The sequence below is a fragment of the Epinephelus moara genome, chromosome 1, assembly GCF_006386435.1.
Source record: "Epinephelus moara isolate mb chromosome 1, YSFRI_EMoa_1.0, whole genome shotgun sequence".
In the NCBI taxonomy this organism is placed as follows: domain Eukaryota; kingdom Metazoa; phylum Chordata; class Actinopteri; order Perciformes; family Serranidae; genus Epinephelus; species Epinephelus moara.
In genome coordinates, this window is record NC_065506.1 from 21,252,437 (window position 1) to 21,272,480 (window position 20,044).

Below are 20,044 nucleotides of genomic sequence, written 5' to 3' on the forward strand. Positions count from 1 at the left end.
TATTTGTATGCCCACATGTGTATAACAGTGAACATTTGCTGATGGAGGTGAACATTGTATTGTTTCTGTGTGTGTGTGTGTGTGTGTGTGTGGGGGGGGGGGGGGGGGGGGGGTTGCAGTGATGGTGATGTGTGAAGGGTTGTGCTTTAAAGATAGTGAGTTTAATTAAAGATGAAAGAGCTGATTATTAATTGATGGAAGGTAGAATGTTCCATGATGCTGAAGGATGGGGGTGTGTTGACTCCATTAAGACAGAAATAGAAATGGCAAAATTTGTGAGTAAACTTGGAAAGCACCAAAAATCCAAATATAATCTACAATAAAATAGTGTCATTCAGATATCATAGAGGCAAATAAAATCAATTCTATATCAGAGAATATGTTTTGTCTGGTGAGGAGGGTCAAACACACACACATTTGGATAAGAAAAAACATATTTCAATTATTTAAAAGTGCAAATCTTTGCTTTTCTCGTGCCATGTTGCAGCAGATTTGTATAAATGTAAAAATAGTGAGACAATCATCCTGCTGCATTTCTTGCTGTTGTCCCCGATCCCTCAGCTTGTCCCACTCTGCTTGCTTCATCTCAAAGTGCCACAGAAGCTTCGGAGGCTTCTCTCTATGAAAAATGGAGCAGGACAAGCTTTTTCTACATCACACTTTCTGTTACCAGGAGATTAGAAAGTGAAGGTGGAGCACTCTGGAGAAAACACTCTTGCTCTGGGCATCTGTACTCGAGCTGTAATCTTCACCGGAACCACGCAACTCTCCGAGTGGGGGAAAATTATTTTCTTCGCTGTGAGAGAAGACCAAACAAACCTGTCACCATCGAGGGGATGGCGCAGTTAAAACGATCCCCCTGATAGCTGAGGTGTAACTGAACATTGTCTCAAAGTTGTGATTATTTAATGCAAGTGAATAACTGGGACAAGAGTTGTCATGTTATATTTATTCATTCTCTCAGTAACATCTTTGATAGAACAGTACAAGCCTCATTAAATAAGATTAAATTAAATAGAAATAAAATAAATGAACAGATGCTACAGAACAGAAGTATTCATTTTAAATCATCGGGTGAAGAACATATAGATATGGGGTTAATGTAAAAAATGTATATTAAAAACAGGAAGTCAAATAAAAGCACAATATATTCCTGTAGTTGTTGCTATGGCTATCTCACTATGGAACTGCATTTTAAGCTAAAAAAAAGACAAAAATCTCAGAGGGGTACAAAGCTGAAATAGCTGGGCCAGCGGTACACTTTGTGCTCTCAGGAGCACTTTTGTTTTCACTCTAAGTGGTGTAGCGAGGTTAAGGGTCACACATGCACCAGGTTACATCAGGAGGTAGGAAGGAGGAGGCAGTGGAAGGGGAGGATAGCGGGGAGCTCACAGCGTGGAGTCCCGGCAGAGGACGATCTCCAGCTCAGTGCGGTACAGTTTCCCTCCGTCAGACAGAGCCATGATGCTCTTCTTGTACCCCATCAGTCCTTTTGAGTCCACAGGGTCCACATCCTGCCAGAAATGACACCGGCACAAAGTGGTTTATGGATGATACAAACGTACAGTACAGTGCAGAGGCATCTCCAGCAGCCGTCTCATCTCAGCTCTATATTTGGCAAGTAGAAAAGTAACCTGAACTGATCAATCAATGGGCTAACTATTCATTACCATTTTGTTCTTGTCACAGAGGTCCTTCAGCAAGGCATCCAGCTCCTGCTCGTCAATGTAGCCATTACCATCCTGGTGGAAGAGACAACACAAGAGGTCTGAATTATAAAAGTATTTCATGTAAAAAGAAGAATAAGAGTGTACAGTCACACGAGGTCTCTGATGGTACGTGTTCGCATGATTTGACATTTCAACACTTCCCATTCATTGTCTATGTGAGCAGCCACAGTGCATCCTGGCAGTGCTGCGTTTTGAGAGACTGGGTGTCCACTCCACATTTGCATAAAATTGAATCTAGGCTACTTCATGCAAATCAAGAACGTCCTGCACAACTCACCGCTTCTAGAAACTCCTGAAAAACTAACTGTTGTCAATCTGAATTGAAGACAAATGAACCAACTGCATAGCTTCTTTCCAGGGGTGGGTAGTAACGCAATACAAGTAACTCACATTTGTTTTTATAAGGGAGGAGAACTTTTTATCTTCCTTTTTTTAAACTGTCCTTTACTGGAGTATATTTTTGAGACACTAATCTACTTTTTATGTCACTGTATTTGCCATTTTTACCTTTGTTACAACTTTAAATGCAGGGATTGAGTGTAGGGGGGAAGCGAGAGTACAACCCCTACTGCAGATGCCACTGTAGTTTCCAGCTGCCTGGAAGAAAGAGATGCACTGCCTGTCTTTTAACCACAATGCGATGACGACAGAGCAAAACCCAGAACAAGAGGCAGCCCCGGGTCAATCTCTGGCCAAATCGGACCACACATTCATACCAAAGTCTAAAATAGACAACAGTTACATGAAAAGGTGCCTGTGGTACCTCCCGAAAAACACTGAGATGTCTCCTCTTCTATCACAGCCTACTGCAGTGACATAATGCAGGTGAAATGTAGCTATGTTAATTTTTTATGTGTGACATTAATCTTTGATGTTATGATAAATAAGAGAGGGGGGAAGAGGGAGAGATGGAGAGAGTGGGAGATTGTTCATATCTCAGTTGTATATCTTTATTTGTTTGATTAGCTGAGCTGCTACTTCATTAAAAAACATTACTGGAAAGTAACTTGTACTTCCAGTAATTTATTAACCAGAAACTTTATTACTTTTACTCAAGGAGGTCTCTGACATGGTATTTGTGCTTTTACTTGAGTGCAGATTTTCAGTACTCTACCCACCCACTGCTCATTTCTTTCCTCAAATGTTTTCATAAACACATTCGATGAACTAATTTAATAATATGAGAGAAAGTTACCAAACTTGCCGTCATGTTGGTCCTGTTTGAAATCCTGGAGCAGACAGCCTGTGTATTAAGTGGCACCCCCATTAAGCGTCCAATACTGGGAGGTAGCGCAACACTATGCATGTAAAAACGCCCCGTGGACACGCACCATGAGGCTGAACCTTGGCTTACCTTTTTTATCATCTTGATTTAGCATGTTAGCATGCTAACAGGCTAATGGGAATTATATTGATTTTGCTGGATAGATTACAATTTCGACCCGATAATGGCACTAGATAAAAAGTCAGGGGATCACCAAAGTCATTTCATTTAATCCTGAGGGTGACATGAATGTGTGGACCAAATATTTCGGCAGTCCTTCCAATAGTAGTTGAGACATTTCACTAAAGATCAGAAATGTCCAAGGAAAAGTCAGGAGATCTCCAAAGTCTTTGGATTCATCCTCTGGGCACCATGAATGTCTCATGAATGTTTCATAACAATTCATCAAATGGATGGACGGTTGGTTGGTTGGATTAAAGTGGTGGATCAGCTGACATGGTCAGCCCTGAAGCCATGCTGCTAGCACTGCGAACAGCGGAGCATTTATTAAATAAGAGGAGACTTGTGAGGGGAAGTGTCATTAAGTGGAAAAATACAATCAATTTAAAGACCATATATAAAATGAAGTGTGTAATCAGTCCTATACAGCCTCAAAGAAAACATGGAAATATATATTGGACCGTCTGACAACAAACATACACACACACACACACACACACACACACACACACACACACACACACACACAGTGCATATGACATAACACAGTGTACAAAACACACAGACAAACATGTTTTCACCTTATCATAGAAGGTAAAGAGGGAGTCAAATTCTTTCACTGTGAGTCTGATGCCCTGTGTGAGATGGAGAGAGGGAGCAAGGAAATTGTTAGAAACTGCAGGGTATTTCTAGAGAGCGGTAAAAGCCCCACCAGATACAGAACTGATATTAATCCATGCAGATTATGATAACTGGGACTAGAGTTGAGTTAATCCTGATCAGACTAATCCTCTGTCAGAAAGGAATTGTTGATCTGCTCTCGCAACCTACCATGTACGTATGTACGGGAACATACATGACAAAATGCAAGTGGGAGATTTGTTTACGATAGATACGTATTGTCCCTGTGCTACAAATGTTGAACTTTGAAGCATCAAAATGTATTCTCTAAAATATGTCTTCAAACTAAGAATATAAATGGAACTGTGCAACAACATGTTTTTACTTAACATGAAAATAAAAGCTCTAGATTTGAATTATCATTGTTTATTAATCATCTAATTGATTCAGCCAAAGATAAAAACTGTTTCCAAACACATAACAGGAGCCTATCATGTTTTAAAATAAATGTTATATACCGTAATATCTAATTCCTAGACTTATGGAGACTTATGAGACTTACCCTAAGTAAACATGTATAATGTCCCATATGTCAGTTCATGATTACAAATAATCCTCTTGTAGTGAATCCAATAAGGTTGAACTGCACTGACTGCAGTGTTGTCTGACAGCACTATGTTAGAGCGACAGGACTTCAGCTGCTATAGCAGTTATGGCTGTATATTTAAAAACACTGTGAGTCCAATCATACCTCAAACTTCAGCAGGAAGTTTTCCTGGACCGGCAAGAGCCTGCATTGAAACAACAAGCACAACAAGGCTTCATCTTGTTGGCATCCTTTAAGAGAAGTTTATAAATTACCATCTAGAACACAGACAATTAAAAGAGGAGACACACTCACCTCGCCATCTCAGAGAGACCCAGCTTACCATCGCCATTAAGATCAAACATCCTCAGCTGCACAGAGAGGAGAGAATTCATCAGAGGAAGCAAACAGGAGGTCTTAAAACACCTTCTGTACACTCCTGCACACACATTTGCATGTTAAACACTCAGGAGTGTTTAGAAGGCAGCAGGTGAGCATGTTTAGACCACAGATGGCTGAGTGAAAAGTGATGTTTCAGCATTACATTAAGCTGGAGGGTGAACCCGAACATCGATGTTCAGTATATTAAAATGAAAGCCTTTGGCAATGTTATTTCAGTTACATTATGCAGAAATGAAACAGCCAAATGCTACATTATGAACATATGGGCATAGATGTGAAATGGAAAGAAATGCTTCATGGTAATTGCTTTTGTGTTGATGCCACAGTTAACAGGCACAGTATAGTGTAAATGTAATACAATGGGTTTTTTTTAAATGACATTAGGTCTAAAAAATAAGTGGGTGTTTTTGGTCAGTACTAGTGTGGCCATCACTCTATCGTTTATGTAAACATGTAGGAATAGAATTTTTTTTTAGATTTTCTACAGTGAATAGTCTGATAAGCTCCTGACCTTTAAAGACCTGAGTCTTGCAGTTGTAACGCTGAGTTTGCAGAAGCAGAAAATAAACGCAATCTTTGCCTAAAAATACTCACAATTGTCTGTGTGTACTCATTGAGCTTCTTGTCATCGTAGTTTCTGTTGGCCTTCTTGAGTAGGTCTGACAGGAAACCCTGAAGAGAGACAAAAACTACCAGTGATCAGATGATATAATGTGTTTCTAAATGGTAGTTTGCAGGTGAATATGAATGGTGCTGATGTCTATGTACAGACCTCAGGATGTGAAAGCAAGCATAGTGCTGTGTGCTAGTGATTTTTTGAAGGTGCTATGTGGTTTTGTTTTTCACAGAGAGCATGATATACATGTGCAGAATTACAGTAGCTCCCTCAGTAGAGACATTAGCACCAATTATACCTCTAGCATGGCACAGAAGCTAAACATAATGTCAACCAGGGTCTGGTTTGTTTTCAACAGAGGTCATCTTTCTCAGTCCAAGGACCCCTTAGCTCAAAGATGAACGCAGCAGGGACCCACTACTACATATATTGTAGAAACTGAGTTGCATTTAGGATAATTCTCTGAATCTTTTTGGGTCTTCCCTCGTTTGTACTCGCCTGAAGCTACTAAGTCAGCAGCAGTTGTAACACAGCTAGGTGCAGCCTCACCTTCTGTATTTTGTTTCCCATGAATACACTTGAAGGAAGGAAGAGGCATGGCGCTGCTGTGGACCCCACATTTCACCTGTCTGTCTTTTTTTTGTGCTTTTTTAAAATTTTTGTGGTCATATCTGTTTGGACTACAAGTTCATATTCAAAATAATAATACAGGTAATTGGCCAATATGTTTCAATAGTATGTAAATGTTACCAACTAGCTCACCTTGTGTTATGGACGGTTACCACACACTGATTCAGCATTTGCTAGCTCACATGACTGCATGTGGATTCGTGGGTAAAAGTTAGCCTTTCATCAGTGTTGTGTACTGGAATTTAAATGTTGGTTCATTTATTTATTCATTTTATGAATAAGCCAGTTTATCTTTCCTAAAAATATGTGGAATTCAATGTGTATTTGCAGACATATTTCAATTTGTTTTTAAAATCAAAAAATTAAAAGCTAAATTATCAAACATTAATTCGCGGCCTCCCTGTAGTCACTCTGAGGACCCTCTTTTGAGGACCCAAGGTTTACAATAATTACAAAGAAGAAATATGCACATACATGTATTAACTACTTTTCTACCTTTTTTCGTTTTGTTTTGACGTACGTACGTATACGTATGTACCTTAAACAATTCTACATTAATCACAGTTAGGCATATTGTGTTTTACCTTCAGCTCATTGGACTCAATGTATCCACTGCGGTCGGTGTCATACCTCCGCCAAGCCTGCAGAAGAGCGATGATGTTACAGTAGCTTTCAGAAAACATTTTGCTACAATGACCATTAAAAAAAACCCACACACTTTCTTTTTATATTATCTGATTCACGGATTTACAGACAAAAATAAAGAGACATAGCAGAGGTACAAGGGTGTCATCTGGCACTGCATAAATACAGACTTTGTCAAAGCCCTTAGAAAAGATGGATACCTAAACCCCTCCAGCACTCACTGCCTTTCCCCCGCAGAAAGCTGTGCTCCATTCATAATGTATGTTCTGTCTGAGAATAGCTTCAACACACAGAGTGGCCTGAACATCACACCACTGAAAACTCTACTCAGCCCCAGCCCGAGTACACAAAGTGTGTGTGTGTGTGTGTGTGTGTGTGTGTGTGTGTGTGTGTGTGTGTGTGTGTGTGTGTTATTTTCAATGACAGTGGACCAGATGTTCGATGCCTCGCCTTGATGTTTTCTCTCTAATTATTGCAGCATATGCAGAAGAAGTGTGGGTCAGGTATGATGTTGTGTACTTGCTGACAAGGCATCAAAATAACTGCGTAGAAAAAAAAAATCTGTTTCGAGGTTGTCCTACTATCTTTGATTTAGAGTGATCAGAGACCTGTTTAAGACTGGAGTTCATGTTTGGTGTGGTAATAACTGTCACACCGACAATGCTAATTTATGTAAGAACTGTGAATTCACAGAACTGTGAAGATGATTTAATTAAGCTTTATGCTGTCAGGGATAACTCGGACCATCTAAAATGCAACACAGTCTCCAGTATGATTTCTAACATTTTTGTCAGGGTTTCAATGCCACGTCATCAAGGCTGTAACAATTTACACCCTTACTGGACTGTTTCCACAAGAAGCAGGGAAACAAAAGGCATGGCGGGGCAGTTGAACATGTGTCCCACAGGATGTGCTGTGACGGCGCTGCTGACTACAAGCGTTTGTAGGGAAATTTCACAGCTCAGTAAAGTTAAGCAGTTTGTCAGTGAGCAGCGTTTTCCATCAGAAACAGAGAGAGAAGAAGGCTAACAATCGCCTTTAGGGCTGTCCACTGTATAATCCAAATTCTTTACCATCATTACATTGAATCAGTTTTGATGAGTGTGAGAGCTTGGCAGAACTGATCCAATATAAGGAGTTACATAATAAGTACTCATAGCATGACACAAGGCATAAATATGTTGAGGTAGACAGATACAAATATGCAGACTTACAGCCATAAACTCGGTGCTGGATCCCACAAACTCTCTGAAACAGAGCAGGAAGTTTTCCTCTGTGGGCAGAAGCTGAGCCAACTACAGAGTGGACGACAAAGAGACAAAAGGATTATTATTCCAGACACTTATATTCTATGTCAGTGGTTTAGATTTAAGTTTATGAAGACAGAAAATGGTAGAAATATAGGTTTTATTTAAACAGTAGCTATACTTTTTAGGATGATTTTGACATTTTTTATTTTATTGTGTAGACTGACAGTGAAGAAACAGAAGGAAGGAGGATGGACATGCAACAAACTGGAGTTAAACCAGAGATGCTGTGTGTGTCTTAACCATTAGAGCACTACAGGAGGCCCCAAAAGCAGCTGTTTTCAGTTAGTTCTCACCTCTGACATCTCAATCCGCCCATCAGAGTTCTTGTCAAAGCTGGCCATGAACTCCTTCATTTTTTCTTTGAATGCAGTATGTGTAGGATCCTGTAAACACATCAGATCAAAGCACAAAATGACTTATAAGGCGGTCTTTATGTCAAACATATATTTAAGAGAAAACATGCTACTCAGGCCAAATCTGTCCCTTAGACATTACATTGATATTACAACTAAATCAGCAACAAAGTTTCATATGATAGGGAATTTCACCCAGATGTTTTCAATGAATGTAATGAGGTAACATTGTTAATTACCAGCAGTGACAATGTTGCAACAGCTGGTATTGTTTTCACCTTGTGAGTCTGTGTGTGTGTGTCATGTCGTAGGTGAGATTCTCTGTCCAGTTGCATTTTTTTTCAATACCATAGATAAGCAAATGTGCACCGTATGATAACTGTTGTCATGTCATGGTAAACAGTTTCACAGTATACAGCTGCAACCCTAATTGCAAGATGGTCTCAAGTTAAAGTGGTTAATATATTGTATGTTATCAAATGCTGGATTGAAGGTGGACTGAACAATTTGGTTGGAAAATAAAGCAAAACTAAACTTATATTCATTCATGTCCGCTCTGGTTTAATTGAAGTATTCGTGCACGCTGCACTCACCACGCCTGCTCCTCGTCTCGCAGTCTCCAGCTCTTTGAAGAAGTTCTCCAGCTCCTTCCCTTCGATGTAGCCGTTTCCTGTGGAGCACCAGAGGAACTAAATTAGTTTGGCACAAATGATGTTATGAAGCTTTTAAGTCGCCTTAAGCTTTGTTGACTGTTTAAAAGTTTGATTAAAGACTGTGGATGTGGATGAAAGATTAAAGGTCAACAGGGGTCCTTAAATTTTGGAACAGTCGTCAACCCTCAAGTGCTAGTCCGGTCTCAAGCCGTCTGTGATTCGATCCAAGTAAGCAGCAAAATGTAAAGTGCTTTCTGGGACTATATACAGAACGTATACATGCTTACAGCTGCACTTAAATCAGTGTGAGTATTACTTATAGTATTTGGTTGGTTTAGCCCTGGATTCAGTGCACAAGTCGACAAGTCGTCTTGAGTGAAGCCTAAAGCTTGACAACACCAGGATATAAGATAATGACATCATCTCTACACAGCTGAAGACTTTTAATTGAAAACTCATTTTGATGAACTGAAGTCACGCCACACAAAAACAAGCTCGTGTCTAGAGAATTTTCTCTTTTCTTGTTCATATATCTCGTGCCAAATTGGGCTTTCTGGAGTGTGGAGAATCAGTAATGTGCTGCAGCAGGGAAAAGAAAAACAACCCACAAGAGTCCATTGTAGCTGGAGTGTAAGCAGTATAATGAGTTTTCTTGCCTAAGAGGGTGGAAGTGTGGAGTCAGATTGATGCTTATTGGGGCATTCTGTCCCTTTGTCTGGATTTGTAAGTCTTATGACAGTCACATGACCGGGATGATTTTAATACAATAATTTACCCCACTGGTTTCTCTGTAAGTCAGAGGGTAACATATAGGACATTCAGCGCTCTCTTTTTAATCATAAGAATGAGTCCCATCTGTCTAAAATCCCAGCAGGGATTGCAGGGTTCGTGCCTTTTATCGTACAAAAATAGACATTGATAAAATTGTTACTTCAATTCGGAATAAAACACAGATGTACAGAATAAAATGCAGAGATTCCCCCCTGCCCTCCCTCCCTCTTCATCTCTTAATCTCTTATCCTCTCATCTCTTTTCCTTTCTGATCATTCCCACCCCCCTCCTCTCGTCTCCACGCCCAGATTCATTTGCACACGGTATTTGATAGGTGCTCCATGTCACCATCTGTGCTTTGGTCGAGCTGCTGTTTCAGATAGTGTATAAACAAATCACTGCTGAGACCCAAAACATTGGGTGTGGTAATACAAAGCAGGCCGGCACAGCACACTAAAGGTGACATTCATGGTCTGTGTAGTTTCACTTTGCTTATATTATTCAAACTTAAACTGATGATAATTTCTTAATATCAGGAGGCATTCAGACTGGTGGCTGGGTTGCCACTCGTTAACCAAACAATCACATTGTGCACCAAAGATGTGAAATCATCAGTAAGAAATTCCACCAATAAAATGATCATATCCAGATCTGCGATATCAAATCACTTTACCGCTACATTGCTAGTTTTGCTGGTTTCAACCAACCAGTTTCTATACAGGCTGTTCTCATGCACTGTTTGAGCCTTTCCTACGAAACGTAATGCATCAAATTTGTACATATCCCATCTAGTCATGAGCCAGTAATTTGTGTATAACCCCCGTATTGAGGAAGGCTGCAATCATGTGACCAATGCTTGAGTAAAGAGGAAGCAGTCCCCATTCGGAGAGAGGTTGGGGTGGTGGATGGGTCACAAAACACTGAACGTTCCCCTAGGACTTTCCCCAAGAGACTGGTGCACAGGACTGTGTGAACTTTGAGTGAACCATGTTTCTTTTTCTAAACCTTGCGTTAATTATGTTACGTCATTCCTGCGGCACTTATTCGTCGTTCGCTGTTTAGGCAATCAAAAATGTCATCTCGATCGATATGCTAACCTGTGGTGAGCAGAGTACTGAAAATCTATACTCAAGTAAAAGTCAAATCACTCCGATAAAAAATGACTCAGGTAAGAGAGAAAATTACCCTTTGAAAAACCTACTCAAGTAAAAGTTAAAAAGTACCTTTTTAATCAGTCCCTGAAAGTACAAGTTACTTTCTGTGCAGGCCAGAACAAAATAATAAAAATAGTTTGTTTGGATGAGCAGGTCGACTATTTAAACAAATAAGGATAGCCTATACAATTGAGAAATAAATGATCTCCCACCCCTCTCCCCATCATAACATCAGAGATTAACATTGCACGTGAAAAATTTATATAGCTACAATTAGCTAGCTAACTGCAACTTCACAAACTGAATGTGCAACTTCAATGCAGGGTTTCCCCCAAAAAAGTTATCAGACCACATCGCAAATATCTTTTGACAGCGCCTGGCACTGGTAAGCGGAGAAGTGTCTTTTTTGACAGGGGCCAGCAACACTTTATTTAGATTTTGCTGTTAACAATGCAGCAAAGTCAAACTAATATAAGTTTGTTATGTGTAAAATGTACCATTTGGTCTCATATGCATATGGAATAAAGATTTGGTGTGTATTCATGATTTATAGAGGGACAAAACAAGATTTTGCATGGGACCCCCAAAAAGCTAGAAACGACTCTGCTAGTTGGTGTCTCTACTGGACAAGATGCAGCTGTCATGGGGGGAGGAGCAGCATGTTGACAAGGACAAAATGAGATAAAGTAATTTCATTGCAGCCTTAAATCCCACAGGGTATGAAGAGGAGTCACTAAGTTAGTACATGGTTAAGTAACTGATTTGTCGCAGAGTTTTAACTCCTCGCAGTTAACATATTGTCTCATGAAACTCACGAACCATAAATGCAAACGTCGGCCACTGACTTACTAACTGTAATGTTACAGTTAAAATCAAACTGTGTTTTTTATCATAATTTCCATGACATGTTAAACGTTGACATGTAAAAATTGTTTCTGGTCAACTGTCATGAGGTCAGAGGCTGGTGGCTCTGTGCTCGTGTGTGTTAAATTTTCATGGGTTGTGTTAAATTTTCATTGTTGTCATTGTAACTTTAGCAGGGTGTATTTCTTGACCTGCTAGACTACTGTAGTTTAAAAATATCTTTAAGAAAATAAAAAATGAAGTCCACGATGCTTTAAGCCAGGCAGGTGGTCAACTTTGGCCATATGGGCTGTCTGGTTTGCAGTAGAGGTGCCCTTTGCGTACCTCCCCCCTCTTGATAGCGAAGTAAAAAGTAGACTAGTGGCTTGAACATATACTTGAGCAAAGAGCAGAAGTACAGTTTTTAAAAAAGGAACTTGAAAAGTATGTGTGTTACTTGTAACATGCCACTACCCACCCCTGATGCTGACATACTGATGTTGAGCAGGTACAATGTTTTTCATGCTCACCATTTTAGTTCAGCATGTTAGCATCTGCTAATAAGTACTAAACACAAGGTACAGCTGGGGCGGATGGCAATGTCATTAGTTGGCAGGTATTTGGCTATAACCCAGACGATTGGACAAATAAAGATGTTGACCTGATGGTGGCACTGCATCAAAATTAGAGGATCACCAAACAAAATACATCCCGAACGGGACATGAATCTTTGTGCCAAAGTTTCATGGCAATCCATCTAGTCGGCAATATTTTACTCAGAACCACAAATGTGAACCGAGAGGAAAAGTCAGGGGATCACTGAAATCAATAGATGCATCATCTGGGGATCATTATATCTGTACAAAATGTCATGTAAATCCAATGGCTGTTGAAATATTTCAGTTTGGACCAAAATGATGGAACGACCTACCGATATTGCCATCCATAGTGCCTCTCTGATGGTCTCGATCAAGTGATTGTATGTGTTAGTGTCTGCAGTATTTATTAGAGACATTAATTAGAGGACATGACTATTAAATACAAAACCCAATTATTTAACAATTATTTTTACAAATTTGCGCACAAACTTCCAAAGAAATATTGTTCCCTACTTTGTGACCAAGCAGCAGCATCCGCAGACTGAAAAATGAAGCCAACACAGAAGTGCCAAACACTGCAGTTCTTTGAACGGCCACTTGAGACTTGCTCAAGAATGAGTCAATCATCATGGACCCCCATGTTTAAATGTCCAACTTTACAGCAGCAATAAACATATTTACAGCCTAGTACAAAAATCAGTTTGGGTTTCTTTGGCTGATTTCAACATCCATGACAAATCATGGGGTGATTTGTTGTATGACTCACCCTTTTATATTTTATTAAAGCTTAAAGTTGTGTATATTTAAGGGGAGGGCTGCTTGAGTGACAGGCAGTCTGTGAGGCGTCACCACAGCCTCTGAGTCAGATTCACCTCTCACTCCTCCACAGCTCCACCGTCTTGTCCAAATGTGGTCACCTCTGGCTCCAAAAAGTCCAAGATGCCGACTGAAATGCCGAACTAGATGCTCATAATGGGAGTCTACAAACCAGTGGGTGATGTCACAGTAGCTACATCCATTATTTGTACAGTCCATGCTTGTGACTAGTGACTCAGCAGTTTTCTGCATCCGTCAGATGTTAACTGGCCCTTTACAGCTGTGTCTGCAGCGCAGGGTTTAGACAGATCAAGTGTTATAAAATGTATGCAAGAAGGGTTCTAGATTTCTAATCTGAATGAATTTTAATGTAAAACACAACTAGTGATTAAATACAGCGTATGTCAGGTGGGGAAAGCAAGGAACAATTAATCTGTGTTGAAGTCTGAGTGTCCTCAAATCCTGTGACCTGTAATAGCCCGCATAAGTAACTGTGTCCTCAGTTCATCGGGGCTCACTGCCAGAGTTTAGTTGAGAAACAAATCTCAGCTGCCACATGGAGCGCACCACTGCACACTGCATACTGAGCAGATGCAGCCCTCTACTACCCAAAACATTGTCAAACACAGCTCAACTGCTGATTGCTCAATGGCACATCAGAAACAATCCAGCTGCCTAACTCATTATGACTGAAAACAGCTAAAAGCATCAAGCAAAACGCATTCCTACTCACTAAATGGACAGAAAAGCCCACATGAGTTTTGAGACTGCTGGAATATCAGTGCACACATCCATCCTTCATATGGCTGAGATCCCCAGTTGTTTGTTTGTTTGTTTGTTGTCCTCATGTTCCCTGTAGCCAACAGAAGCCACGGTCAGTCAGTCACTGATGTGCTGCAGCTGTGGTCAGGAAAACAACCTGTTGCTGCCGTGATGATATCTTAGCCAGGCCAGAAGCCAATGCCAACACATCCTACTAAATAGCCTGAGACTTTTCCTGTGATAAGTTTTGAGCCTCTATTGCCCTCGATCAATTTTCTCCAGATGACTGATTTATTTCTAAGAAGATGGCATGTTGTCAAACTTCGGAAGAAGGTTTGAGCTTTCCTTGGGGAGGTAATTAGCTATGGTTTCTTCACCCTCATTAACAAGAGTGTGGTGCCCTTAAGCAGAACATTTAACCCCTGAAATTCTCCAGTGGAGCTGCTTGAAGACGATGGTTTACAAAGAAGCCACAGCAGTTGTCCAGGTTGGAGAAGCTCTGGTTCATGGCTATTAATCAGACTACCTGCTTTTTCTTTCACTACATACCATGACACACCTGTAATTGATTTAGAATAATACAAATTTTACGATAAATTGTCTTTGAAAATCTGTGGCCCCTTAAATGGTATTCAAACTGTCCTCAATTTATAGGTCCAGTGTTCAGGATTTAGAGGGAAATATTGGAAAAAAGGGAATATCACCTGAAAATAATAATCGTAATAATCGCTACCTTAGAATTAGACGTTTATAGCTACATAGGGAGCGGGTCTTTGTCTATGGAGATCACCATGTTTCTACAGTAGCCCAGAAGAGACAAATCAAACACTGGCTCTAGATGGGCCCATTCACGTTTTCGTGTTTTTCGTGTTTTTCGTGTTTTCATGTTTTCAGGTTTCCAAATTTTTGCGTCAGCCACCATATTTAGCAGCCGCTCTCCAATGAGAGTGTCAGAGCAACACTGATTTTTTTTACATGAAACTTTGTTTTTACCGGTTTAAATCACCACATGCATTTGTTTTGGAGAGGAAGATACCTCTGCACATAATTCAGCTCCCAGTAGAAACCTCCTGAAGGTCTGGATCTTACCGAGAAAAAAGGTGAGCACACACCACCAGGTGCTGGGTAAGTGGGCCGTCTGCCACATGTCAAACGGATTTGCAAGATGAAACTGCTTTATTCAGCATTTTTACTGGTTTAAATCACCTGTTCTGTTTGTTTTGGAGAGGAAGGGCCCTTTCCAGATAGTTCAACTCCTGGTAAAAATCTCCTGAACAATGAACACTAAAGGAATTCTAACCAGGAGAAGTTTCAGCATTAAATCTGCAATCCTCACCACCAGAAGCCACTAAATTCCCCTAAATCTTATAAACTGTTCCTTTAAACAAAATATTTTTCATCTTGTCTCCCAAAATGTCCATGCAGGAAGACATTGCTTATCAGCAGCTTTCAAAACCATTGCAACTGTCACAAAAATAATTCATATGATGATCCTCCAATCTATAACCAGTGGGGTCACAGTTAAGGTTTGGATGTTTAGGGTCAAAGTACAAATCTCTTGATAGGAAACAGGACACACTGTGAAAGTTATACTCTAGTGCTGTCAGGCTCATCTGATTGATGAAAACAAAGTGTGAGTTTATCGGACAGGGTGTGTAAAGGGTTTAACAATAGAGGTCAGAGCTTGTTGTGAATGGCTTCACAATATAATCCTTCAATTTGCAACATGAAAATCACCAAAGCTGGAGTGGCTCAGAGTGACACAGAGACAATGCTTCACTGCAGTTTGGCTGATGGGAAATTTACCAACCAAAACATTCAGACCTGAGACTCAAGATGTTTTTCAAAGTCAAAGAAGGATCCTTGACCTTGAGAAACACCTTGAGTCCAAACGAGTGTGTAATAATATAATATACAACAATTTTTATGTTCTTTTTACTTCACTACACTAAATTGACAGCCCAAGGTACTTAGCAGATTTTACAAATAATCAATTTATAAAATATGGTGCATTATTACCAGGGCTAATTTCACTATTGATTACTCTGTTCATTATTTTGCATTTGCAATTGTAGAAAACAGTGACAAAAAAGTGTTTTTATCATGATTTCCATGACATGTTTAACGCAGTCATGTTAAAATTGTTTCTGTTGTGTGACCAACAGATAAAAATCATAAGATATTCAGTTTAATATCATAAAAGCCTGAAAAACAGCAAATATTTGAGAAAAACTGAAGTTTGGGGATGTTTTTACTTTAAAAAATGACTGATGTGACATGTGGGGAACAATCAATCAATTAACAAAGTAGCTGATCAACAACTGATTAATCAACTACTTGTTTTTAGCTCTAATTGTTGCAGATCTATCTACATGACAGCATGAAAAATAGTTCAATTCAGCTCCATCTTAACCATCTACAACATTAAATAGCTGCATCAGAAACAACAATCCATCATGACCATCACAGGCACCTTCTACCTGAATGATAAGTACTTTTGATATTTTGATTTCATTTTATATTATAGTTACTTTTATTTGAGTAAAAATTGCAATGTGACTCTATCCCTCTCTCTTAATACACACGCGCACACACACACACACACACACACACACACACACACACACACACACGCACACACACCTCCACTCCATTCCCAGTGAGCTCCCAGATTCAGAAGCTCCTCCCGACAAACTCCAGTAAAACACCCTTCATCCTCTCCTCTCTTCACCTGTTCACCCCCCCTCTTGTCCTCCCTCCTTTGCATCCTTTTATCCTTCCCTCCCCCATCTCTCCTTCACCCTCCTATTCTCCTGCTCTTGCAGCTCTCTCCTCCTCTCCCTCTCTCCTCCATCCTCCTCTCTGTAACTTCACTCTGACGGATTTTATTTCTCTCATCAGAGTCTAAAACCACCGCAGATGTGATACATTTAAATCACAGAAAATGAACTCACAACATAAATTATGTTACAGGATGTTACAGTGATGCCATTAAACAATCATAACTGAGCGGATTCTAGCAGACGCACCAAGGCTATACATGTTTTAAAATGAAGTCAATTTGAAAAATTGACACTGAAAAAAGTCCTGTTTAGGTCGTATTCATTTCCAAATATTTTTTTCTCACAGAAGTTAATATTATTCTAGTTTTCAAAAAGCGCTTCACTGGATTATTAATCAAAATATCACTGAAGAAGAATTTAACTCACTGAAAACCAAATTATTGCGACACAATTAATAAAAACCTGAATTTCTAACAACACACCCCTCTGACAATAATGTATTTAGCGTCTAATAAATACTAATTGATCATTCAATTAAGGGCACAGTCATCAGACCGGCGGAGACTCGCGCGCACTGACCGTCTGCGTCAAAGTGTTTCCAGATGTCAATAAACTGCGTCGCGGTGATCTCAGCCAGGTGCAGCTGGGGCGGCTTCTGTGCTTGAGTTGCCATCTCTGCAGTTTCTCCCTCCTTTTGGTTGAGTGTTGTAGTTGAGGTAAACTTTTCCCGACGTAGAGCTCCTCGGCACTGTGGGCAGCTCCTCCTCAGCTGAGGCTTTTAAACCCCCCGTGGCGTCCGCGCTTCTCCTGCCCGCCACACGGGGGCGCATTCTGCGTGAAGAGAGCCTGCAGGCAGGAGACCAATTACAGGAGCAGGAGGAGGAGGAGGAGGAGGAAGGCTCTCCTGGGCTTTGCATATGAGTTACCATTAACTGCTGTCCATGCTGCTGGTTTGATAGCAGCATCATTATACATCATCCAATCCTGCTGCTCTCATGAGGACAGAATCACATCAAGCAATTTATCCCACAGTGGGGCGCCCTGCTGGCTCCAATGGATCTTGTAGGCTCTATGTCATCCCTGTCTCTTCCAATAATACAAAAGCTCTCATCAAGTAAAGCCTGAATAGATTAAATATCGCACCCCAGGGGCCACTACACCTCAGGAGAACGCAAAACAATACAAATGTGCAGTGGTGTGCATCTCATGCTTCAGTGAGGGCCACATTACCTCCATCACTGTCTGCTGAGTTTTGATTTTACCTATCAGATGTCACAGATGAAACAACACCTTCCCTCCATTCTCAGCTTTTACTCCCAACCTTTCACACCCCCCATCATTCTTCCTGGCCTGTGGAGGTCGGAGGGGCACTCAGTCTCCTTGGCCAATCGAACCCACACTTGGCGTAAATCCCAGCAGCAGCAGCAGCAGCAGCAGCAGGGACTGTTGTATGGCTACTAAATCACCAGCACGCCTTATGCTCATTCTGCAGGATGAGCCATACACTCCTCCTATCTTTTTCTCATCTTCCCCTCCTACTGTGGTGCAACTCTCCTCTCCGATTTGGTCCCCACAAGCTGGTTTGAAGGATGGGTGCTGTGGTGGGGGGAGGGGGCTCAGATGGAGCGGATGCAGAAGAAGAAGAAGAAGACACTTTATCTCCTCCCTGCAGAGCTGTGTGCTGCTGATCAGAGAGAAACAAGAGAAAACAAACACACAGAGAGTTGGAGAGCGTAGATAATAAGTGTGTGTATGTGTGTGTGTATAGGATAAGTGCATATGTGCAACTACCGTATGTGTGTGTGTGTGTGTGGAAGCAATGGAAGGGGGAGGGGGAAGATATTTATAGGAACTTCTATCGTAAAGCCTAAACTGTATGAATAATAATTAGATAATTTATAGGGTTTGTTTGCAGAGCTCCGAGCGCTCTCTGCTGAAAATGTTGGAGGTGAAGTGATGGGCTGCATAATGGAGAGGTGTGAGCGATATGAGAGCGACAATGATGGATAAGGGACAAAGATGTTAATGGAGCTCTGATCACCTTTCAAATGGAAAAGTGTCATGTGGATATGAACATGCACTCTCATATGTGCAGGTATCCACACAGAATTTAGAGGAGGCAGCTGATGGGGTGTTGGCTTTGCATGCCAATTGTACATTTCATAGATTGCAGATTATGACTAACTATACAATCCTGTTAGTGCTGTATTAAAAATATTATATGAAATTTAGATTAAACTGGCTTAATGTTGATAATTAATATGGAAAGAGAAAGCAGGATGAGAAAATGTCGCAGGCAGCAGGTGTTTAAGAGGCTTTTCAGTTCACTTTGATTTAATTTTCTGAAATGCAGCGACACCGTAGCATCTTTGGTGTTATGCAGAATTATGCAGGATCAAGCAACACAAATCCTGTTTGGGTTTACGCATAAAAGGAAGGGATAATTTAAAAAAGAATATAATTATAACCTATTGTCAGAGTGCAGACTTAGTGGTGCTTATTCTTGTGGCAAATTACACCAAATGAACACTTACTTTCTTCTCATTAAAAAAAGATGGACAAGTTAGTTACTGCAGGTTGAAGCTGTGGGTTAATGGTTTTTGTTATGGATGATTATAACCTCCACTGTCTGCTGCTGTTTCACCACATCTGTCCTGCCTCAATCAATGAAAGCCATTTCACCTACACTCTCTAGACATCTTCCATTAAGTAACCCGAGGTACAATCAAAGCGTAAATAGTTAATATAATTGGGGTTTTTGTGTGTGAATATTAAGGTTGTAGTTCTATTGTCTGGCATCCATTTTGTAATGACTTTGTATTTTCAGTGTCTCTAAAAACTAAAGCTGTTTTTTTATCATAAAGCCTCCGAGGATGAGCCTGCTTTTCCTTTTCTCATAGACACTGACATTAATCCTAAAGAAGTAACTGTTTTTTAAAGAACTCAACACAGATTTTAACCTTTTGAGAAGCCAGAGTGAGGCAAGCCATTGCCAAAGGTTAAGTTCTATATTGTTTGTTGCGTTGTGAGGTTTATATGATAAGACGTTTGAAAAATGTGGAGGCTAAAACATATCATTAAACATTAGTGTCTTCTAAATAATACAACTGCCTTCCTTGCACAAATGTAACCTCCTGCTCACCTCTGCTCAACCACAGTGCTTAAAAGTCAGCTGCTGATTAATAAGAGCACAGCAAGAAACACTGATGATGCAAAGTCCTACACACTGATGCATTTCACTAAGTGAGAATTATATCTCACAAAATTAATGTCTTAAACATTCACTACCTCACCACTGTCTCCAGTGTGTATGTGTATGTGTGTGT

General features: G+C 40.4%; 1 protein-coding gene across 1 annotated transcript; it reads right to left on the reverse strand.

Moving 5' to 3' along the window:
• Positions 1–1,164: 1,164 nt before the first annotated feature.
• Positions 1,165–17,489, reverse strand: LOC126396144 (calretinin-like). The gene is made up of 11 exons (XM_050053980.1): positions 17,298–17,489; positions 8,931–9,007; positions 8,278–8,367; positions 7,889–7,969; positions 6,614–6,670; positions 5,378–5,455; positions 4,697–4,752; positions 4,547–4,586; positions 3,756–3,809; positions 1,671–1,742; positions 1,165–1,514 (listed from the first exon to the last, which is right to left on the reverse strand). Exons 1-11 carry the CDS (start codon positions 17,389–17,391, stop codon positions 1,389–1,391), a joined length of 825 nt encoding a protein of 274 aa, XP_049909937.1. The 5' UTR covers positions 17,392–17,489; the 3' UTR covers positions 1,165–1,388.
• Positions 17,490–20,044: the final 2,555 nt, after the last annotated feature.

Excerpts from the sequence above, each read along its gene's own strand:
- LOC126396144 (XM_050053980.1), bottom strand. The coding sequence starts at position 17,391 with ATGGCAACTCAAGCACAGAAGCCGCCCCAGCTGCACCTGGCTGAGATC. Across the intron at positions 8,368-8,930 it reads CGAGACGAGGAGCAGGCGTG|GATCCTACACATACTGCATT; the intron begins GTGAGTGCAGCG and ends ATGTGTTTACAG. Across the intron at positions 6,671-7,888 it reads CCAGCACCGAGTTTATGGCT|GCTTGGCGGAGGTATGACAC; the intron begins GTAAGTCTGCAT and ends GCTCTTCTGCAG.